This window comes from Suncus etruscus, chromosome 7, assembly GCF_024139225.1.
Source record: "Suncus etruscus isolate mSunEtr1 chromosome 7, mSunEtr1.pri.cur, whole genome shotgun sequence".
NCBI classification, from domain to species: Eukaryota; Metazoa; Chordata; class Mammalia; order Eulipotyphla; family Soricidae; genus Suncus; species Suncus etruscus.
Window position 1 is genome coordinate 99887934 of NC_064854.1, and position 20774 is coordinate 99908707.

General features: G+C 41.3%; 1 protein-coding gene across 1 annotated transcript in view; it reads left to right on the forward strand.

The window, feature by feature from the left end:
* The window catches only part of RYBP (RING1 and YY1 binding protein), a 77989-nt gene extending 58155 nt beyond the window's left edge, over nt 1-19834 (forward strand). Inside the window, exons 3-5 of the mRNA XM_049776955.1 lie at nt 18352-18528; nt 18624-18722; nt 19266-19834. Of these exons, the coding sequence (XP_049632912.1) occupies nt 18352-18528; nt 18624-18722; nt 19266-19518 (529 nt within the window). The 3' untranslated portion in view covers nt 19519-19834. The remainder of the gene's footprint in view (nt 1-18351; nt 18529-18623; nt 18723-19265) is intronic.
* The last annotated feature ends 940 nt before the right edge of the window (nt 19835-20774 follow it).

Below are 20774 nucleotides of genomic sequence, written 5' to 3' on the forward strand. Positions count from 1 at the left end.
AGAGAATGAAGGTATAATAGTAGCAAAAGGTGAACAGTAGTCAAAGGTGAAGTGTGTTAGGTGAAAAGCATGAGCTTTAAAATCAGATGTAGTAATAGGTGAATGGTAGTGAAAGGAGAACCATACTGTGTTTCTGTATTGCCTGCATGTGATTTTGCTACTCATTTTACTTTTGGGAACATCACAACCTTTTGCCCCTAATAAACTGGCTGAAATGAATTTGCATTTCTTTTCCATTTTGCCAGAATTGTATGTTTTTGTTCTTAGGACACAGTCATCTAGATAGTGTTAATTTGAAATGCAAGTCTTGCTCTCATTTTAAAAGTAACTATTTTAGTTTTGTTGTTGCTTTAAGATTTAAGCGGTAATTCAAATCTGTGGGGAAATCTTCTGAAGTATAGAAACTGAAGACTTGAATTTGCCTTAGTGCAAGAAACCACATACTGCTTATAGTATATAAGCATATATATGTGTATATATATATATATAAGTATATATAGTACTAGTCCACAAGCTGAGGTGTTTATAAGATCTTTATTCAGCTAATGCCACATGTCAGTGTTACCTATTTAGATTTTATCTTAGATACACACACCCCAAATACGTAGTCCTTAAGTGCATAGAATCTATTTTCTTGCTTGTGTTTATGTAAACTAGTATTTGTTGGACCAGTTATTAGAATGGGATCTACGAATTTTCTGAAATTGCATGCTGACAATTACTTGTGTGTGTTCTTTATGACTAGGTTTGTGATTCTCATTCACAAAAGCTTCAAAGATCCTACACACATTAAAAAAAATACCGTAACTGGGGCTGGAGAGATAATACAGTAGTAGGGCCTTTGCTTTAGATGCTGAAGGACGGTGGTTCGAATCCTGAGCGCTGCTGGTTGTGACCCAAAACCAAGGGAAAATAAAGTACTGTAACATTTATATGTCCAAAAAATGTGTCAGATGTGTCTAACTGTTTCTTTGCTTCCTGTATATAAATGTTCAAGAACATAATTTCAATTATTCTGATTTAACTAGTGTCTGTAATGTTCAATGAATTTGTTATTTGTAGGACATTCCAGAATTCCTCTCACTAATCAACACTCTTGCTTCTCTTTCCTCCTTGGGTCCCAGAGAGGAGAATCAAATGCAATCTTTCCACTTCTCTTGTATCATTTTCAGGATTTCTCTTTTGCAGACATTTTGTTTACTGGTAAGGGACTGGGTAGGGTGGATAAGGCAAATATTTGACTGCTCAGGGATCATTCCTGGTAGGGCTCAGGGTACCATATGGGATTCTAGGGATCAAACCCAGTTTGGCTGTGTGCAATGCAAATTCCCTATCGACTGTAATATTACTATAGCCCCTAATTTTTTACACATTAAAAAGAATTGTTGGTTGATACATTGGGTATTTTCAGCAACCTTCCTGAAATCTTAGGTTAAGTATTAGTAAAAATCAGCCCTTTTGGCTTAAATTGGTGTAACTTAAATATATACTGAACTAGAATATAAATAGACATAGGTATTGTATATATGCACACATAAACATGTACAGATTTTGGAGGGCACACTCAAGTGTTTATGGGCTTACTTTTGTTTGTTTTGGGCTCACATCTGGTGGCGCTTGGGTTACTCCTGGCTCTGCGCTCAAGAAATCACTCCTGACAGGTTTGGGGGACCAAATGGGTTGCTGGGACTCGAACCAGTGTCTGTCCTGTGTTAGCCTCCTGTAATGCAAAAAGCCCTACTGATGTGCAATCTCTCAGGCCCCTCAGGGCTTACTTTTTTTTTTTTTTTTTTTTTTTTTTTGTGGTTTTTGGGTCACACCCGGCAGTGCTCAGGGGTTACTCCTGGCTCCATGCTCAGAAATTGCTCCTGGCAGGCACAGGGGACCATATGGGAGGGACGCTGGGATTCGAACCGATGACCTTCTGCATGAAAGGCAAACACCTTACCTCCATGCTATCTCTCCGGCCCCTCAGGGCTTACTTTTAACTATGCACTCATGGGTCACTCCTTGCAGGCTTAGGGAGGGGATCATACCTGGGTTAGCAGCATACAAGGCAAGTGTTAGACTATCCCTTCGACTCAGACTAGAATATTTAAAAAAAAAAAAAGTTTTAATTTTAAGCACTATTTCAGTAGTTTAGTATCCATACAAGTCATACAAAAAATCATGGCTTTTTGTTCTGTTATATCGCCTTCTAATTTTAGCTTTTCTGATATACTAAAATTATTGATAATATCAATTTGTTTTTTTTTTTTTTTTTTTTTTTTTGGTTTTTGGGCCACACCCTGTGACGCTCAGGGGTTACTCCTGGCTATGCGCTCAGAAGTTGCTCCTGGCTTCTTGGGGGACCATATGGGACGCCGGGGGATCGAACCGCGGTCCGTCCTAGGCTAGCGCAGGCAAGGCAGGCACCTTACCTCCAGCGCCACCGCCCGGCCCCGATAATATCAATTTGTATTGCAAAACTGTATTAGAAGATTTCTTTGGTGTTTAACAAGACCAAGAGAATATGGCATCAGTTAAATTTTAATGTAGATAGGGGCCGGAGAGATAGTATGGAGGTAAGGCTTTTGCCTTGCATGCAGAAGGATGATGGTTCGAATCCCGGCATCCCATATGGTCCCCTGTGCCTGCCAGGGGCGATTTCTGAGCATAAACCCAGTGGTAACCCCTGAGCGCTGCCGGGTGTGACCCAAAAACCAAAAAAAAAAATTAATGTAGATAATAAGTGTTTCAGTTAATACTTTTATCATTTTGTTATAATCTGGGGGGAAATGTTCAGTTAATTTGGCCTGTTTTTTTTTTTATTTTATGAATAAACATAGAAATTAAGCCCAGATTCTTCAGAAAATAGCTGCTGTTTCTCTCTAAACCCATTCACTGATTTGTATGGCTTTTATGTATTTTTATGATTTATGATCTTAGCTTCCACCAGAAATACAACATTATTCAAGAATTTGCCTTTCCATTGGCTAGTATAAGACTGCAGAGAGGGGCCCGGAGAGATAGCACAGCGGCGTTTGTGTATTCCTTATTATCCATGGTTTTTCTTTTTTAGGGTGGGAGGGTGTATGTCTGGTAGTGCACCCGGGTGGCCACCTTACTTGGTGCTGGAGTTTGATGAGGTGCCAGTTACTGAACTCCCTCATTCAAAGCATGTGCTCTAGCCTTTTGAGTATTTCTATGACTCCCATAATTTCTTTTTTACATTAACAGTGGGTGTGTTTTATTTTTGCAGCAAACTCTGATACTTTATACATATTTTGGTGTTTATTCAGTTATTCATATAATAGTCCCTATCTTACCTTCTGCTTTCTTGCATTGTCTATTATGCTTTTATATTTTGCATTTTTACATGTAAAATATGAATTCCATCCATCCTTGGTAAGGAATATAGGAGGTTCATTTGTTTCCTATAGTAGAAGTGTATTCTTTAAGCAGTGCAGCTCTGTACAGACAATTAAGGCTTAGGCAAGATTCTGTTGATCAGGAGAAGGAAATAGCTGTCTATTTGTCAGAGTTGGCTGACTATAGTCTCTTTTCGCCACATTTGTCACAAGTCAAAAAATTAAAATGGTTGAGAGTCATAATGCTATATTTACTCTCCACACACACAGTCGACTCACTTGTTCTTATTACTTCCTCATTTATTTGTTCATCCATTTATTTATTTAGGTTTTGGGACCACACCCAGTAATGCCATGGTTATTCCTAGCTCTGCGTGCAGGATCACATCGAATGCCAGGGATCGAATCCCACTGGGCTGCGTATAAGGCAAACACATTACCTACTGTTCTGTTGCACCAGCCCTCCTTTGTTTTATAAACATGTTTTTGTTTTCAATTTAGGGGGTATTCAATTTTTCTGACACCTGGGCTGCAGGGGATTCTTTATAATTCTCAGTTGAATAGGTTTGTTGAAGTGAATTCTCTTAAAACAAAAGGTTCAATAGACAGTGAATAATTTTAATCTTCGTACTTTTGTGAAAATTAGGGGTTGAATTTTCTAATTCTTTCAGGAGTTTAGTCATTCATTGGATGGACAGTACCTCATCCAACAAATCAAGAATTTTGATGGCTAGACTTGATATGTTCCCACAGGGCAAAAGTCCTATCCACTGTATTGTTACTGTGGCCCTAAACTACTGCTATTTGGCATTGACAAGTCTATTAATTGGGAAATTCAGTTCCGCCCCAGGAGAGTATTGTTACTAAGGATTATCTGTGATAATAAAAGGTTGATATATTTTCTTGTTGGATTTAGATAGCATTAGTTCTCTTTAGGCATATACTCTGAAAGAAGAGATATTTTTTGAAAAACTTTGAATTTTCCTGGGGCTGGAGTGTACATCAGATAAGACTTTGCACATGGGCAGCCAATGTTCAATTTCTGGCCAACCTATAGCTCTACTAGGTGTAATTACTGAGTGCAGAGCCAGGAATAAGCCTTGAGCACTGGTGGATGTGGCCAGTTTGGTCGTTTTCCCTCCCCCCTGAATTTCCCTGATGATTATATATGCATATGTGAAAAAAAATGAACCACCTGATCCAGAGGAGTAAAAAAAGATATATGATGTATTTTGTAAAATCAGTGCATTAGCGGCAAGAACAAAGATGACAAGATGGGAAAAGGTGTTTGAATGATGATGAATAATAGATGTGATCAGATAATAAAATTTCAAAGAATATTTGTAGCTCTTCTCTACCCTTTACCACCCCCACCTCCCCCACCTCTCCCACCTAGCTCCCACCTCTCCCACCTCTCCACTTCCTGGACCTCCTCCATCTTTTAGTACAATCACATTACCTTGCTGATTTCATTGTTTCATCCTGGTAATGTTTGCCTTGCACACAGCCAAGCCAGGTTCTGTTCCCAGCAACCACATATGGTGGTACAATAAATAATATTAAAAATAAAATATACTGAGATTGAATACTGATTATTACAAGTTTGTTTTGCAAATCCATAGAGCCAGAGCCAAAATCTCACTTTCTCAACATCTGGCTTTTTTATTTATTTATTTATTTATTTATTTATTTATTTATTTATTTATTTATTTAATTTTTTTTGGGTCATACCTGGCAGCGCTCAGGAGCTACTCCTGGCTCTACGTTCAGAAATCTCTTCTGGCAGGCTCAGGGACCCTATGGGATGCTGGAATTCGAACCAACGTCAAAGGCAAACAAATGACCTTACCTCCATGCTATCTTTGGCCCCAGCACCTGGTTCTTTTTATTAAGCAAATTGCATTCAGTTTAAGAAATACATCCAAGTAGCTTCATAGTTATTGACATCTTGTGATAATGTTTTTGTTAGTTTTTGGTTTGGTTTTGGAGGCATACATTAGTGCTTGCTCAGGAATGGTGGTGTTGCTGGAGGAACCATTGGGGGTGCCAGGGATCAAACCCAGGTGACCTGTATGCAAGGCAAGTACCCTGTTCACTTTACTATCTCTCTACTCCCATGTGGTGTGTGTGGGGTGGGGTAGTGTGGTGTGGTGTGTGTGTGTGTGTGTGTGTGTGTGTGTGTGTGTGTGTGTGTGTGTGTGTGTGTGTGTTCTGGGTCACACCTGGCTGGCAGCGCTTAGGGGTTACTCCTGGCTCTGCTCAGAAATCGCTCCTGGCATGCATGGGGTTGGGGTGGGGGCACAACCATATGGGATGCTGAGTTTCAAACCACCATTGGTCCTGGGTCGGCCACTTGCGAGGCAAACGCCCTGCCACTGTGCTATCTCTCCGGCCCCACTCTACTCCCACGCTTGATCTCAAATTCATCGTTCTAGTTCAGTGAACGCCTAAATTATTCCATTTCATGCAGAGTGCTGGATATCTATAGCATCTTTCCCATATTGGTCACCTGTGCACTCTAATGTGCTGAATTTACAAACTATTATACATCATAAATATATTTCTACTCATCAGGACCAGTGGCTACTTTTTAAAGTTTTATGGGCTGAAAGATAGTACAGTGGGTTGGGTGCATGCCACACATGCAGCAGATTTACTCCCAGGTTTGATCCTGTTAGCACATATGGTCCCCCAGTCACCTCCATAGGTGGTCGTGAGTGAAGAGTGAGGAGTAACCCCTCAACACTGCTATGTCCCAGTTGCTCTCCCCAACAAGGGAAAAAGTTTTACTTAACTCTTTTTGTTGTTATTGTGGTGAGCAGGAATCATACACTAGGTTGTGGTACTTGAAGTTAAGTGTAGAGCAGCAAACGGCCCTCCATGAACATTTTGTGGCCCTGCCCTAGAGGAATCTTTTTTTGTTTTGTTTTGTTTTAGTTGTTTGGGTCACACCCCACAATGTTCAGGGCTTACTACTTTGCACTCAAGGATCACCCTGACTTTGTCTCCTGCAGCCCCCAGGTAAATTGAGTTTGAGACCCCTGGATTAGAGAGAGGTACATAGCATTTACTTGATAACTGAAAGCTTATCTTACTTGATAACTGAAAGCACTCTTTTAAAAGTGTATCTTAAGCAAAATGCTCACCCAGCATTTTTGTTGGCTAATCTCAAAATCTGGCCCAGATTCTCAGTGGAGAATCTTCACCATATGGTTTTACTATGTATCTGTTGGAGTGACTCAAATGGAAAGGAGTGACAGTACCAAGTGTTATGGAGGATCTGAGCATTTTGTTGAGATGCCTTTGCTGGAGGAATGCAAAATAGTTTGATCACTTAGAAAAAGAATTTGGCAGTTTTTAAAATAAAATTGATAATGTATGCTATTGTAGGTAAATGAAACGTTTACTGGGATCAGAGAGATGACTCAGTGGGCTAGAGTTCATGCTTATATGTAGGAGCCCGGGTCTTGATTTCTGACCCCACAAAGCCTGTTGAACATTGATCCAGAAGTAGTGCCCAGCAGTGCCAGATATGTATACTTCCACCCCCAACAAACAATACATTTATTTGTGAATTTTCATAGCAGCTTATTCACGATAGTTGGAAGTAACCAAAATGCCCATCAGGAGTCTTGGCAAACAGTTTTTACACAACATGAATGAATCTCAAAAATATGCTCAGAGAAGGCAACCATACCCCAAAGGAACATGTACCACATAATTCCATTTATGCAAAACTCAAGGAAAGACCAATTGAATCCATTTTCACCAAAATGAGCAAGTAGTGGCTGGAGCAATAGCGTAGCAGTAGGGTGTTTGCCTTGTACGTGGCTGCTCCAGAACGGACCTCTGTTCGAACCCTCGGCATCCTATATGGTCACCTAAGCCAGGAGCGATTTCTGAGCATATAGCCAGAAGTAACCTAAGTGTCACTGGTTGTGGCCCCCCAGCCCCCCCCCAATAAAAAGAGCAAGTAGTCCACTGGAGCTGGGTGTGGGGATTATCTGGGCCTGGGAGCAGAGGAGCCCCAATGGGAGTACTGACTTCATTGCTGCACAGACCATTATCAAAATTAATAGGCACTTTTTTGACTTGGGGACCACACACAGCTGTGCTTGGGGATAGAAAAACTCTTTGTACTTTATAAATGATGTACATAGATTCTATCTCTTAAAATTCTTGGCAAAATTGGTCAAGTCAACAAACCTCAGCATCTATTTCTTTTCATTTTATAGTAATTAGTGATCTTGAAAGTGCCACTAGCCACTTTCACCTCTGAGTTTTGTGGAGAGGGATAAAGCCAGAGATCAGGCAGTTCTCTTTGGTGCCTTCTTTTACCATAGACTATTTTCTCTTTTGGGGAAATATGCTCTCAACCTTGGCCCTTATACTTTATTTCTGGGTAAAATATCTCCGATTTCTTTCAGTCTGAAACTCCTGCCCTTTCCCCTGGAATGCCAGAAAGGGGAGCAAAACCTTATTTTGCTTTAGAGAATACTTAGTATAATGGGAATGTATCATCCATTTCTCTTGCCATTTTTAGTTTTTACAATAGAATGTGTTCAGTAAGAGCACAACAGTTTGATATTCTGAGAAAATATAAGATGGGTTGAAGGGAGAGTACAGGGGTTAAGGTATTTGCCCTCTGCATGGCTGACCTGATTTGATTTCCCAAGGACTGCTAGTAGTGCCCTGAGCACAGAGCCAGGAGTACATCCTGAAGCACTGCCAGGTGTGGCCCAGAAACAAAAAACAAAAGGAAGAAAATATATTTACTGTGTTATTGAGAGCCCCCACTTGCTTAGAGATCACTCAGCTATGTCAATGGTTATACTGTCTGAAATATATATATATTTTGGTTTTGGGGCCACACCCGGCGGCGCTCAGGGATTACTCCTGGCTGTCTGCTCAGAAATAGCTCCTGGCAGGCACGGGGGGACCATATGGGACACCGGGATTCGAACCAACCACCTTTGGTCCTGGATCAGCTGCTTGCAAGGCAAACGCTGCTGTGCTATATCTCCGGGCCCTGAAATATAATTTGGTAAGATGAAATGATGTATATTTGTCACCTTGTATGCCTTTCAAGTTAGAATTTTCATCATGTACAGCTGATCTAATAGTTTTCTTTGAATACAATGTTTAGAGTGTAAAATACTCTAAAGAACATTTGATCCTAAAAACATCTGGACTCTTGAAGGGTTCAGAGAATAGGGATTTATAAAAATAACCTAAAGAAGAGCTCCCTTGGGCCAAAGCTGAAACCAGAAGTTTTGAGTAACAAAATGGTGTTAAATTTTAATTTTAACCTTGTGAATAAACAGCTCTGAATTTTCACAAATACAACTAAATGAATGAGCTTAAATACATGGTAGATGAGACAGAATTATTACTTGTACATAAATCCAGTTGGGTAATAAATATAGAAGGGATGAGGAAACAAGATAACCATTATAAAGCAAAAGCAAAGCAATAACCTCATGCTAATATTAATATGAAAATGATAGAGGCCGGAACAGTAGTATAGCATATGGCCTAACTAGTTTGATTCTTGGTATCCTGTATGGTCCCTAAACCTGCCAGGTGTGACCCCAGACAAGAAACCATCAGACTGAGATACAGGAATAGTGGTACAAAAAGACTGACTTTATTTTCCCCAGTACTCCTTAAAAGTATTTAAGAAAGGACAAACTGAGAAGGTATCATAGCTGGAAGGAAATAAAAAATTTGAAAGAATATGTGATAGAGTTTAGGTAGGGTGCCAGACGGGTACTTTCAGTGTTTTATTAACATTATTGTACTACTGTTCATATTGAGGAGATGGTTGAAGTATGTAAGAACACTGCATTTCTTTTGTAGCCCTAACATTAGTTCAAAGGGCCTGGGTGCTGGTGCTAGTTCAGGGTTTCAGGGTGTGTTCCTGCATGTGACTGACCCAGACTCTATACCCAAACATCACATTATCGGTGCAACCCTGTAGCTCCCTGAGCATTAGTAGGATTAGCCTGTGTAATTCACAGCACCACAGGTTGAGCTGCCACACATCTTCTGCCTGGCACATTTAACCACTTAGTGAGAACTGCTGAAAAATGCACGTGCCCTCCACTCTCTGCCCCTTCTGCCACCTGAAGTACTACTTGGGAGACATCTCCACTCTTCCACCAGGAGAACCAGGGAAAATCACACAGTGGATGTAGAATATCTACGTTGCAAACTTATGGTCATGAACTCTTTCTCGGTGCTCTACGTGTATCAAGCATGATTTATAAGCTCTCTTCTTTTATACTGGCAGTCTGCCACAGAAGGTGTGCAACTCATAAAAGATGTGTGAGCACCAAGGCCAGAAATGTAAAATGTAATCCTTGGACAGTACATGTGTGAGTTGCCTTCAGTAACAAACCTCCCACTATACCCAGCCCCAAACTAATTTTTTTGTTGTTGTTTTGTTTTTTTTGGGGGGGGGGGGCATACCCATTGACGCTCCTGGCTATGTGCTCAGAAATCGCTCCTGGCTTGGGGGATCATATTGGACGCTGGGGGATCAAACTGCGGTCCGTCCTAGGCTAGCTAGCGCTTGCAAGGCAGATGCCTTACCTCTAGCCGCCACCGCTTCTGGGCCCCCCCAAAACTAATTTTTATGAGTTAACTAAGAGAGTAACCTTTGGCAAGTATGTGTTCAAAACACCTCAACTAAAGCAATATGAATTTTTTTATTTTTGTTTATTTTTATTTTATCATTTATCATTCCTGGCTCTGGTACTCAGGGATCACTCTCAGGGAGACTTGGGGGGAGACCATATGTGGTGCCAGGTATCATACCTAGGCAGGTTACTGCAAGAAAAGTGTCTTTACCTTCTGTTGTCTACCCAACTTCCGTGTGTGTGAGCTTCCATAGGCACTGTAACCTTATCTTTGATTGGTAAGCACCACATCTAAACATGTGCACACCATAGCCAGACATGTATATGTACAGTCTCTGGAGGGGAATAAAAATACATTCTTTATTTGTAAAAGTTTTTTTGTTTTGTTTTGGGTTTTGGGTTTTGGGTCACACCCAGCAGCAATCAGGGGGTCGCTCCTGGCTCCACGACTCAGAAATTGCTCCTGGCAGACACAGGGGATCATATGGGATGTCAGGATTCAAACCACCGTCCTTCTCCATGAAAAACAACCTACCATCATGCTATTTTCTCTGGCCCCATAAAAGATTTTTTTTTTTAATTTTGGTTTTTGGGCCACACCCGGAAACCCGGCGGTGCTCAGGGTTACTCCTGGCTGTCTGCTCAGAAATAGCTCCTGGCAGGCACGGGGGACCATATTGGGACACCGGGATTCAAAACCAACCACCTTAGGTCCTGGATCAGCTGCTTACAAGGCAAACACTGCTGTGCGTATCTCTCCGGGCCCCGTAACATATTTTTTAATGCAGCTGTAATTCTTATGAGTCTAGTTTTCAGCTAATCTTTTGAAGAAACGGAATTTAAGAGGGATTACATTTAAAGGTCTTCTTGGAACAGATGAGATCCTTACCTTGTGGTGAATTCTTAGTTTGGGATGAAATACTAACTTACTTGGATAGTTCTTGTACCAAAATGATGAACTATCCCAGTTAGGGTATCCAGTTATCCTTTTTACAAACCAAGCACTAGGTAAGTCAGTGTTACTGGAAAAGTTCATTGGAAATATGATGATCCTGTTTGATGCCACAGTACCTGCTCTTGTTGTAATGTGGTTTGTCTAAGGTTAAGTAAACAGGCTTTAAGCGACTGTAAGATTTGAGATAGGAGAAAAGGAATAGAGTTTGTTCAGAGGTATGTGTATCTAGTTCATTTGCTGTAATCTTTGCTGACTCTTTCCTGAAGATCTCTCTAAACACTCTAACCGCTCAGATCCATTTCATTGACTTTAAGTGGTTTCCCATCCTTGTTCATTTGTTAGACAGTGCGGGTTAGTGAAAGAGCATTAACTTGGTCAAATTCTGCTTTATTTTTATTTTATTTTATTTTATTTTATTTTGGTTTTTGGTTTTTGGGCCACACCCAGTGATGCTCAGGGGTTACTCCTGGCTGTCTGCTCAGCAAATAGCTCCTGGCAGGCACGGGGGACCATATGGGGACACCCGGGATTCGAACCAACCACCTTTGGTCCTGATCAGCTGCTTGCAAGGCAAACGCCACTGTGCTATCTCTCCAGGCCCCAAATTCTGCTTTAAAAGGAGTTATTTCCCGTGGTACTTGGGGCTTTGGGTTCAACACATCCAGTGCCAGAGGGTGGAACCAAAGGTATGAAGTTACCACGTGGGCTAGGTATTTTATTCGAATCTGTGTACACCAGAATGGCATTCTTTTTTTTTTTTTTTTTTTGGTTTTTGGGTCACACCTGGCAGTGCTCAGGGGTTATTCCTGGCTCCAGCTCAGAAATTGCTCCTGGCAGGCACAGGGACCATATGGGGCGCCGGGATTTCGAACCGATGACCTCCTGCATGAAAGGCAAACGCCTTACCTCCATGCTATCTTCTCCGGCCCCCAGAATGGCATTCTTGATAACACAGAATAAAAAAAGTAAATTACACAGGGATCAGGGAGATAAACTTAAATGGTAATACAACCTGTGTGAGGCCTTGAGTTTTTTTTTTTTTTAATGGAAGGGGAAGATGTGGGCATTGCTGTGGGCTACTGCTATATCTGAGTTTGGGGATTACTTATGGCAGTGCTGGGATCGAATCAGGGTAAGCTGCATGCAAGGCTAGAGCTTTATTAACCCTATACCATCTTTAGTACCTGAAGCCCTGAGTTTCATACCAGTGGATCAGGAATCATAGAGGAGTTGTTCCTGTTTAATAAGCTATACCGTGAGTATAGCCTCATTGCAAAGCCCATTAGAGACTGTGCCAAGATGCATCTTTATGATATAATGCTGTGTTTACACGCTAATGCAGCACTGCTGCCTGTTTTCACATTGTACAGAAAACCTACATTCTTAAATCAGTGGTGCTCTTAATTTGGAAAGGGGTGGTAGCGGTATGTTTGGGTAATTTGGTAAAAATCTGGTCACAAAGCTGTTACTTTGTGGAGAATGCAGGGAGATAGTGGCATTTGAACTGGTTCTGAAAGTAGCTATAGATTTCGCAAATAAAGTTAAGGAAAGCCAAGAGGGTAAGATCTGCAAATACATGGGATAGTAAAGGGTGTCTTCTGAAAAAGAATATCCTGTGTGGCTGAACTTAGAACTAGGATCTCCTGGGTAGAAGTAGAGGGAAGGACTGCTTTTGGAAGTTAGATCCTGTGTAGCCCTAAGTATCAAACTAGGGAGATCAGATTTATTTCTGTAAGCCCTGGGGGGAGGGGGGCGGGGGGGGGGGGGGTGGGGGATAGGGCTGAGTAATGATAGTACAGTGAGTGCTTGCCTTACTTGTGCTCACTGGTTGGTCTCCCGCACCATCAGGGTGTGGGACTCTTCTCCCCCCCCCCCCCCAACCAGATGGATGTTGTGGAACAGGTATATGGGTCCTTAACTGAAAAGGAAGAAAAATAACACTGTTCTAGTGGAGGAAAGGTAGATTTGAGTTTGTTTTTCTGAGGTAGTGTTAGAGGGTTCCTGTGTATGTGAAGAATGAGACCAGGGAGAATATATAGAGGAGAGAGTGTTCCTCATCAAGTTGTTTTGAGAATTGTAGTCATAAATGTTGGGAAACATGAGAAACACATTTGCTGGGAAGCTTCTTAGGAGAATTTTGTATAGGCACAAAAAGTATCATAGTGTGGACCTCCAACAGAATTAACTTATCATATAGAGATAAAAATTTTTTTTCTTTTTTTTGGTTTTTGGGTCACACCTGGCAGGCTTGGGGAACCACCATATGGGACGCCGGGATTCGAACCACCAGCCTTCTGCATGCAAGGGCAAACACCTTACCTCCATGCTATCCCCCCTGGCCCAGAGATAATTTTTGTTTGTTTGTTTTTGGACCCACACCTGTTAACCCTCAGGGATTACTCCTGCTATCTGGTCAGAAATAGCTCCTTAAAGTCTTCCAACACACAAACAAGAGTTGTGGGTCATTAAGAAACAACAAAGAGGAGGGAATAAAGTATTCCAAACAGACTATATAAATCTGACTCCTGCTCTCTCTCCTCTTCTCTTTAACTCTCCTTCTTATCCCCTCTCTCTCCCCCTCAGCAGACTTCTCTACCTGCCCATTCCAGGTGTGGGCAGTTCTGATTCAGGTGGGATTAATGATGTTGGGGGAGAGGATACCCACACCAAACCTTGAAGTTTTTTTTTTTTTCTTCGAAATTATTTCCCTAGTCATTGGTCCTAAGGAATCCAAAGTAAGACGCCCTCCCCCAGCATTTCCCTTTGATTCATTGGGAGGGAATTCTTGAGTGATGTGTTGCTTGAGGACCCTGAGGGTGCTGGGAATTACCCAGAAGTATCCAGATACTCTCTGCAACCCCCAAAATGCCAATTTGGAAATTGGAGTTGAGACATTTCAGGTTTTGCTTCCATTAGGTAGAGGAATTGCTCTTGGAAGTTGGTGTTCCTGATCAACTTAGACTTTTTTTCCTTAATATTAATTTTTTTTTGACCAAAGTGGGATTACAAATCTTTCAGAGTAATATTTTAGGTACATATTGACATTAAATCAGGGGAATTCCCACCACCAAGAGTTTGGCCTCCCTCCACCCCTATTCCCATCATACTCCCCTACCCCCTTCCCTTACCCCTCAGGCTTCTAGTATAAGTGTCCCCTCTGTGACAAGTTTTTTGTAGATTTTCAGTGTAATCCGAGGCATCCTCCAAAACAATGCTCTAAAATGTCGGGGGTTGGGGGATTTCATCTATTCCCATGAGGCAAAATTAGTGTTTCTTTGCCTGCTAGGATTACATTAGGGACACCAATATGTGAATATGTGAAACACTTAGGACTTTAATATTATTTCCTAGGGCAAAGATTATCAACTTTTTTCCCTGGGTTTTTGGTCTCACTAGTTTTTCTGAGGGCTCTGGACTCAGGAACCACTCCCTGAGAGCCTCAGCAGACCAAAAAAGGTTCTGTATATGTGTATGCAAGGGTAATAATACCCTGCATGTTGTACTTAGGCTCTGGCCCTGTCAGCTTTTTTAGTTACAGATCTTTCCATTTTTTTTTCCTTCAGTGTCTGAGGAAGGATAATTGTAGGCATTCCTAAGATGGAAAATGTAATGTTCTAAGTATATTATTTGTAAGGGGAAATTCTGTTTGTAAAATCTGCATGGTCTGTGTTAATATATTACTCGTGACATACAAGGTGAACTTTGTTTCATTTATTGACTTTAATTATGGATTAAGATAATGGTATTTCCCCATTTTAATTTCAAGAAATTAATTTAAGCTTAGTACTTGCTGCAAAGCACACACCTTGTATGTATAAGACCCGGTTCTTGGGAAACGGTGTGTGTGTGTGGTGTGTGTGTGTGTGTGTTGTGTGTGTGTGTGTGTGTGTAAGATTAATTTGCTTGTATTTAGCAGCAGTAGAAAGTGCAGAAAGAGGGGCCATAGCCTTTTGTACTTTAATATTTGGAATCTGGGGCTAGAGGAGGGGGTGGGTATAGCAATAGGCCATGCACACAGCAGACCCTGGTTTGTTTCCCAGTACCTATATAGGTTCCCTAAGCTCCACCACAGAGGATCCTGCAGTGCAGAGCCATGAATAACCCCTGAGCAACCCCAGGTTGGGGGCGGGGAGAGATTGTTAGGAGTGTATAAGGAAATTAAGAATGTAGTGCAGTAAATGATCTTGGCAAAATAAAGTGATAGTAGACTCTTAATTATCTGTGTTATAGAAAAAATGATTGCCTTCAATAAATGTCACAAAGGTTATAGGGACTTCTTTTGTCCTGATTATAGAATTCCTGAAATTGCTCAAAAGAATAGCCCTGGGGAAGGCCCTCAAGTGTTAACCAGCAAGTTTAAAGAATATCCTTGTTATCAGGAAACATTGTACAGCAAAATCTTGGGTCTCCTGCATCAGGGACATAGACTAAAGCTATTTCATCTTCTAAATCTGAACAGAGGAATATTTGTGTAGTTTTCTGTTAAAAGATCCTGTACATTTGGGGCCGGAGAGATAGCATGGAGGTAAGGTGGTTGCCTTTCATGCAGGAGGTCATTGGTTTGAATCCTGGTGTCCCATATGATCCCCCGTGCCTGCCAGGAGCAATTTCTGAGCCTGGAGCCAGGAATAACCCCTGAGCACTGCCGGGTGTGACCCAAAAACCACACACACAAAAAAAGATCCTGTACATTTAAGGCTTTGGGAATTTAATGATAAACTATTACCAGTCATATTTTCTTTTCTAAGTTACTCTTCATTGGGCTGGGTGATACCTCAGTACTTGGGATGGCTTGTATGCAAGGCAAGCACCTTACTGGTTAGCCCTAGTCTAGAAATGTTTTGAGAAGTTAATATAAAACGGGGGGCGTGGGGGTGGGGATGGAGTGATAGTGCAGCTGGCATGGGTGTTTGCTTTGGTACGTGGCCCATCTGAGTTTGATCCCTAGCATTCCACATGTTCCATGAGCTTGCAGCTCGGTACTATTTGAGTTGCCCTGGATCGAACCTGGGTTGCCAAGTTAAGGCAAACGCCCTACCTCGTTGCAATCACCTGGGCCACTTTTTTTGGGGGGGGGGGCCCATACCCGGTGGGGTCCTTAGGGGTTACTTCTGGCTGTCTGCTCAGAAATAGCTCCTGGCAGGCACGGGGGACCATATGGGACACAGGGATTCGAACCAACCACCTTTGGTCCTGGATCGGCTGCTTGCAGAGGCAAACGATGCTGTGCAATCATTCCGGGGTCCACTCTGGCCACTTTTATTTATCTTTTTAAAAGCCACGTTGGGGCTTTAAAACTTAGCCTATTTACTTTAAAAGCAGTTCTGTACATTTCTGCATATTTTATACTAGTTTTCTGTCACTGACGTCCATATGGATCTTAAGGAGAAGGTGAAATGAACAGAAAACAAGTGGTCTTTTTAGGATTCTGTTCTAGTCCACACTGCCAAGGGCCTTTTAGTTTTTAGTGAACAAAGATAGTTTGTTGGGATGTGCAAAGTTAGAATCTGGGTGTGCTCATCTTCATGCTCGAAAGGGCCCTGATCGTGTTTAGTTCTGTTGCCTAGAAGTGACAATGATGTCTCATGCTCATCTAAGATTGACCCTTTTCTCATTCTTCACCTAGCTTTGTATTTTTTCTGCAGTGTTCATATTATTCTTTATCCACCCACTAAGTAATTTTTATTGAATGGTCATGGCTTTCACTTTGTACTGTGCCAATATGCCATAGTGACAAATAAATAAAGATGGTAGATTGGGTTGTTTTGGCATCAAAGTACAGTGTGGTAAAACAAGCTTGGCACGGTATCTAGAGTGAACTTGGATTGTTTGGCAGCCAGCAATGTTCTTAGGGGCCAGTTTGCCCCAGCAGTAGAGCACAAATAATTGCTTAATTGCAATACTTCCTCAAGTAATTTTTTCTTACTTTGCTTTTGTGCTGACTTTATTGTTTCTTTTTTGACTGTATTCATTTAGGAAGCCCTGACCAGCTGATCTGTTTGTGTCCTAGTGAGTGCAGTGTTTTGTTCTGTAGGTGGTTTTAGATGAACATTAATCAAGGAAGAGAACACTTTAGGATAGATGTTGCTGCCGCCATTGCCTTTCATTAAAGCCCATGCAGAGAGAGTTACCTGTTTTCTGATCAGAGTCAGATTAAGGTCATTTCCTCCTTTTAGGCTGTGTTTGATCCCTTAACCACGATAAATGGGGCTGCTAGCTCACACCAAGGGAGACTTTGAGGTAGTTGTATTTCCTGAGGCATTATCCCTCAGTGGCTGACGTGTCATCCTAGTGACCACAGGGCTTGAGTTGGGAGAGGCCTGTAGGAGGCCCCCATTGATGAAATGGCACATTGATGAGTGTCACCTGTCTGCAGCCTGCTCACCCCCATCACATCTGTTCCCCAGAGCTGGTGCTCTAGGTAACCCAATCTGGCAACGTCTTTGTTTTCTTGAAAGGATAGATACATATCGAGAGGTTTCCTTTGTTTGACTTTCCTAGGTGTGTTTTTAGACATTCTTCAGTGCTGTTTCACTGGTTTTTGTGTATCAGCCAGATTTAGGCTGTCCAGTTTATTTTCTCTAGACTACTTCATCCTGGAGAAAACTGAGGGGAGCTATGAGATAGGAAGGTGATTTTAACTCATTTGGGGTATTTGGAACTATTGTATTGTAAATGTAGTCTCTAAATGAGACTACATTGGAACAGTTTTTCAATTTTAAATGGATAGTGTGCACAAGCTTTCCCTTCTCACTTTCCTTTGGATCAGGATAATAATGTATTGTGAAAAGTATTTGGCATCACTTGGAATTCATAAACAATAAAATGAAGAGTCTGTGTCAGTTGGAGATTGGCTCAAGCATACTGGTTAATGGCACAATGAATATGTCGCTTGTCTAAGGTTTTTTTTTTTATAATGACTTTCAGTCTTGACCCTCTTGGGAGCTACTCCGAACCACAGTTGCCTTTCATTGCTCTCTGTGTGTTGTCCGTGCCAGTCACAGAGCTGCGGGGGGCACCAGCTCAGAATAATTAGATTGATGAGTGAATGGCACACTTGAATTCCATTTTCTTTCCAAGGGATTACAAGTGTCCGTGTAATAAAATAAGATTAACCCTCTGCAACAGGAATATTTGAAAACTGTCAGTAGAATCTGGACAGGGGGTGGAGTGTGGGGGTATGGGAGGGAAGGAGGGAGAGGGAGAGGCAGACAGAAGAGAAAAGAAAAATGTTTTTGTAATATATCCATACTAAGATATGTACAGGAAGATTTTATTTACCTGCCAGTTAAACTGTAATAAAAATTACCTAAGAAATTGTGAAGTTGGAAGTAAAAATAAATGTGAAGTTATAAGGCAATGTATATAAGGCAAGTAATGATACATCTTTTCTTGAATGTTTTAGAAAACCTCGGATCAATTCTCAGCTTGTGGCACAGCAAGTGGCCCAACAGTATGCCACTCCACCACCCCCTAAAAAGGAAAAGAAGGAGAAAGTTGAAAAGCAAGACAAAGAGAAACCTGAGAAAGATAAGGAAATTAGTCCTAGTGTAACCAAGAAAAACACCAACAAGAAAACAAAGTGCGTTTTCCTGCTTTATTTGTACAGAATTATTTTGCAGCTGAATTGAAGCTTCTTTAAATGCCTTTTTCTTATATCTCTCTTCCCCAATTTAGACCAAAGTCTGATATTCTGAAAGATCCACCTAGTGAAGCAAACAGTATACAGTCTGCAAATACGACAACAAAGGCCAGTGAAACGAATCACACCTCAAGGTATTTGAAACCTGAATAAAATAGTAAATTGCAGTAAATTTACCTGGTTATAATCAGGAACCAAGAGTTCCTGTCTATTGGGTTTATAGGTGAAGAAGGGCTAGAGTGAAGAATTGAGTTGTGGATGTGGATCTTTTTTTTGGGGGGGAGGGTTGGGTCATACCCGGCATCGCCCAGGGGTTACTCTGTACTCAGAAACAGCTCCTGGCAGGCTCGGGGGACCAGATGGGATGCGTGCAAAGCCTTACCTCCGTGCTATCTCTCCAGCCCCGATGTATGTGATTTTTATAGTTAGATCCCTGTGACCCAAAAACAGAGAGAACAGGGGAAAAGACTATTGATCATTCTGCATTCTGCAGTGCTCCAAAGCTTTTGAAACTATTATTGCTGAACTTTTGTTGGCAAGCTTTGGTGTGTGTGGTGAGCATTAGATTGGGTACCCCAGTGTCTTGAAGTCTATGTGTGTTCCTGACTTTCCCCAAGAAGATGCTTTAAGTCTATAGCTGATTTAATGGACTTTTTCCCCTGTGGTGTTGCTTTCAGGCCCCGGCTGAAAAACGTGGACAGAAGCACTGCACAACAGTTAGCAGTAACTGTGGGCAACGTCACCGTCATTATCACAGACTTTAAGGAAAAGACTCGTTCCTCATCAACCTCCTCTTCCACAGTGACCTCCAGTGCAGGGTCAGAACAGCAGAATCAGAGCAGCTCAGGCTCCGAGAGCACAGACAAGGGCTCCTCCCGGTCCTCCACGCCCAAGGGCGATATGTCAGCCATCAATGACGAATCTTTCTGAAATTGCACATGGAATTGTGAAAACTATGAATCAGGGTATGAAATTCAAATCCTCCACCTGCCCGTGCTGCTTGCACCCCTGGAGAGTCTTCTGCGGACATCGACATCTTAGTGATGCTGCCAGGATAATTTCTGCTTGCGATGGGCATTTGGCCACCAAGGAATTTCTCACCCTGACGATTACTCTTGACACTTTTATGTATTCCATTGTTTTATATGATTTTCCTAACAATCATTTATAATTGGATGTGCTCCTGAATCTACTTTTTATAAAAAAAAAATCTGCTGTGCACAATTTTCCATGTACATTACAACTGGTTTTTGTTTTGTTGTTGGGAGGGTTGGGAGGGGGAGGGAACTTTTATTTATTGTGTTCACAAACTCCATCTTTTCAGCATATCCTTTAAGTTTAGTTCTTTCTTCCAGTTATACTATGTACTATCAGTTTTGATATAACTATATATAAATATAAAATTATATATAAAGGGTTATTGAAACCAATCCATGGAAACGCTGGTGCTTGATACACTGTGAAGTGAATACAGCATTGAACAGTTACAGATCTGGAACAGTCCCTTCCATGAAAGTGCTGAAATTAAATTAAAATCAGTCTTACATGAAGTGTGTTCCAACCCAAGTGGGAACTCGGTTCTCATCTGTTTGAAGAGTACTGGAAGATATAAAAAATATATATTTTTTAAACAATGTGATCTCAAATTTAAAGACTGCTCCAGATAGCCTGCATTTTTTGCAATGGAATAACTGACAAATCACAAATGTTTAGTTGGGACAGCTTTGATGATTCAAAAGTAACTAAACTAGCTCCAGAATGCCAAGTATTCAGTGTAAATTATGGTTACATGTTAACATTGCTTTTTTACTTACATGAAAATATGGTATTCTGTAACTCAAATTTCATCCATTTTCCAGACCTCTACTCATGTCTGAGGTAAATCTATAAATTGCTTCTTAGTTTTAGGATTAAACTGTCTAAACTGTACTTTTCAGACCATTCAAGAAGCAAATCCCTGTTTCCATTTTGCACGTGACATTGCAGTGGTGGTTTTTGTAATTGAGATTTGTTTGCCTCTTCTTGTCTTGTTTCCCTGAGCCCTTACCCTGATTCCGTTGTTAGAATTAATTTTCCTTTTAAAAAAAAATCTACTTGTTTGTTTAGATTCTACTCATTTGTTTTACTGAACAAAGGTTATCAACCACACATCCAATCCTGACATGGAGCTTTTGAGTGTTTGGAGA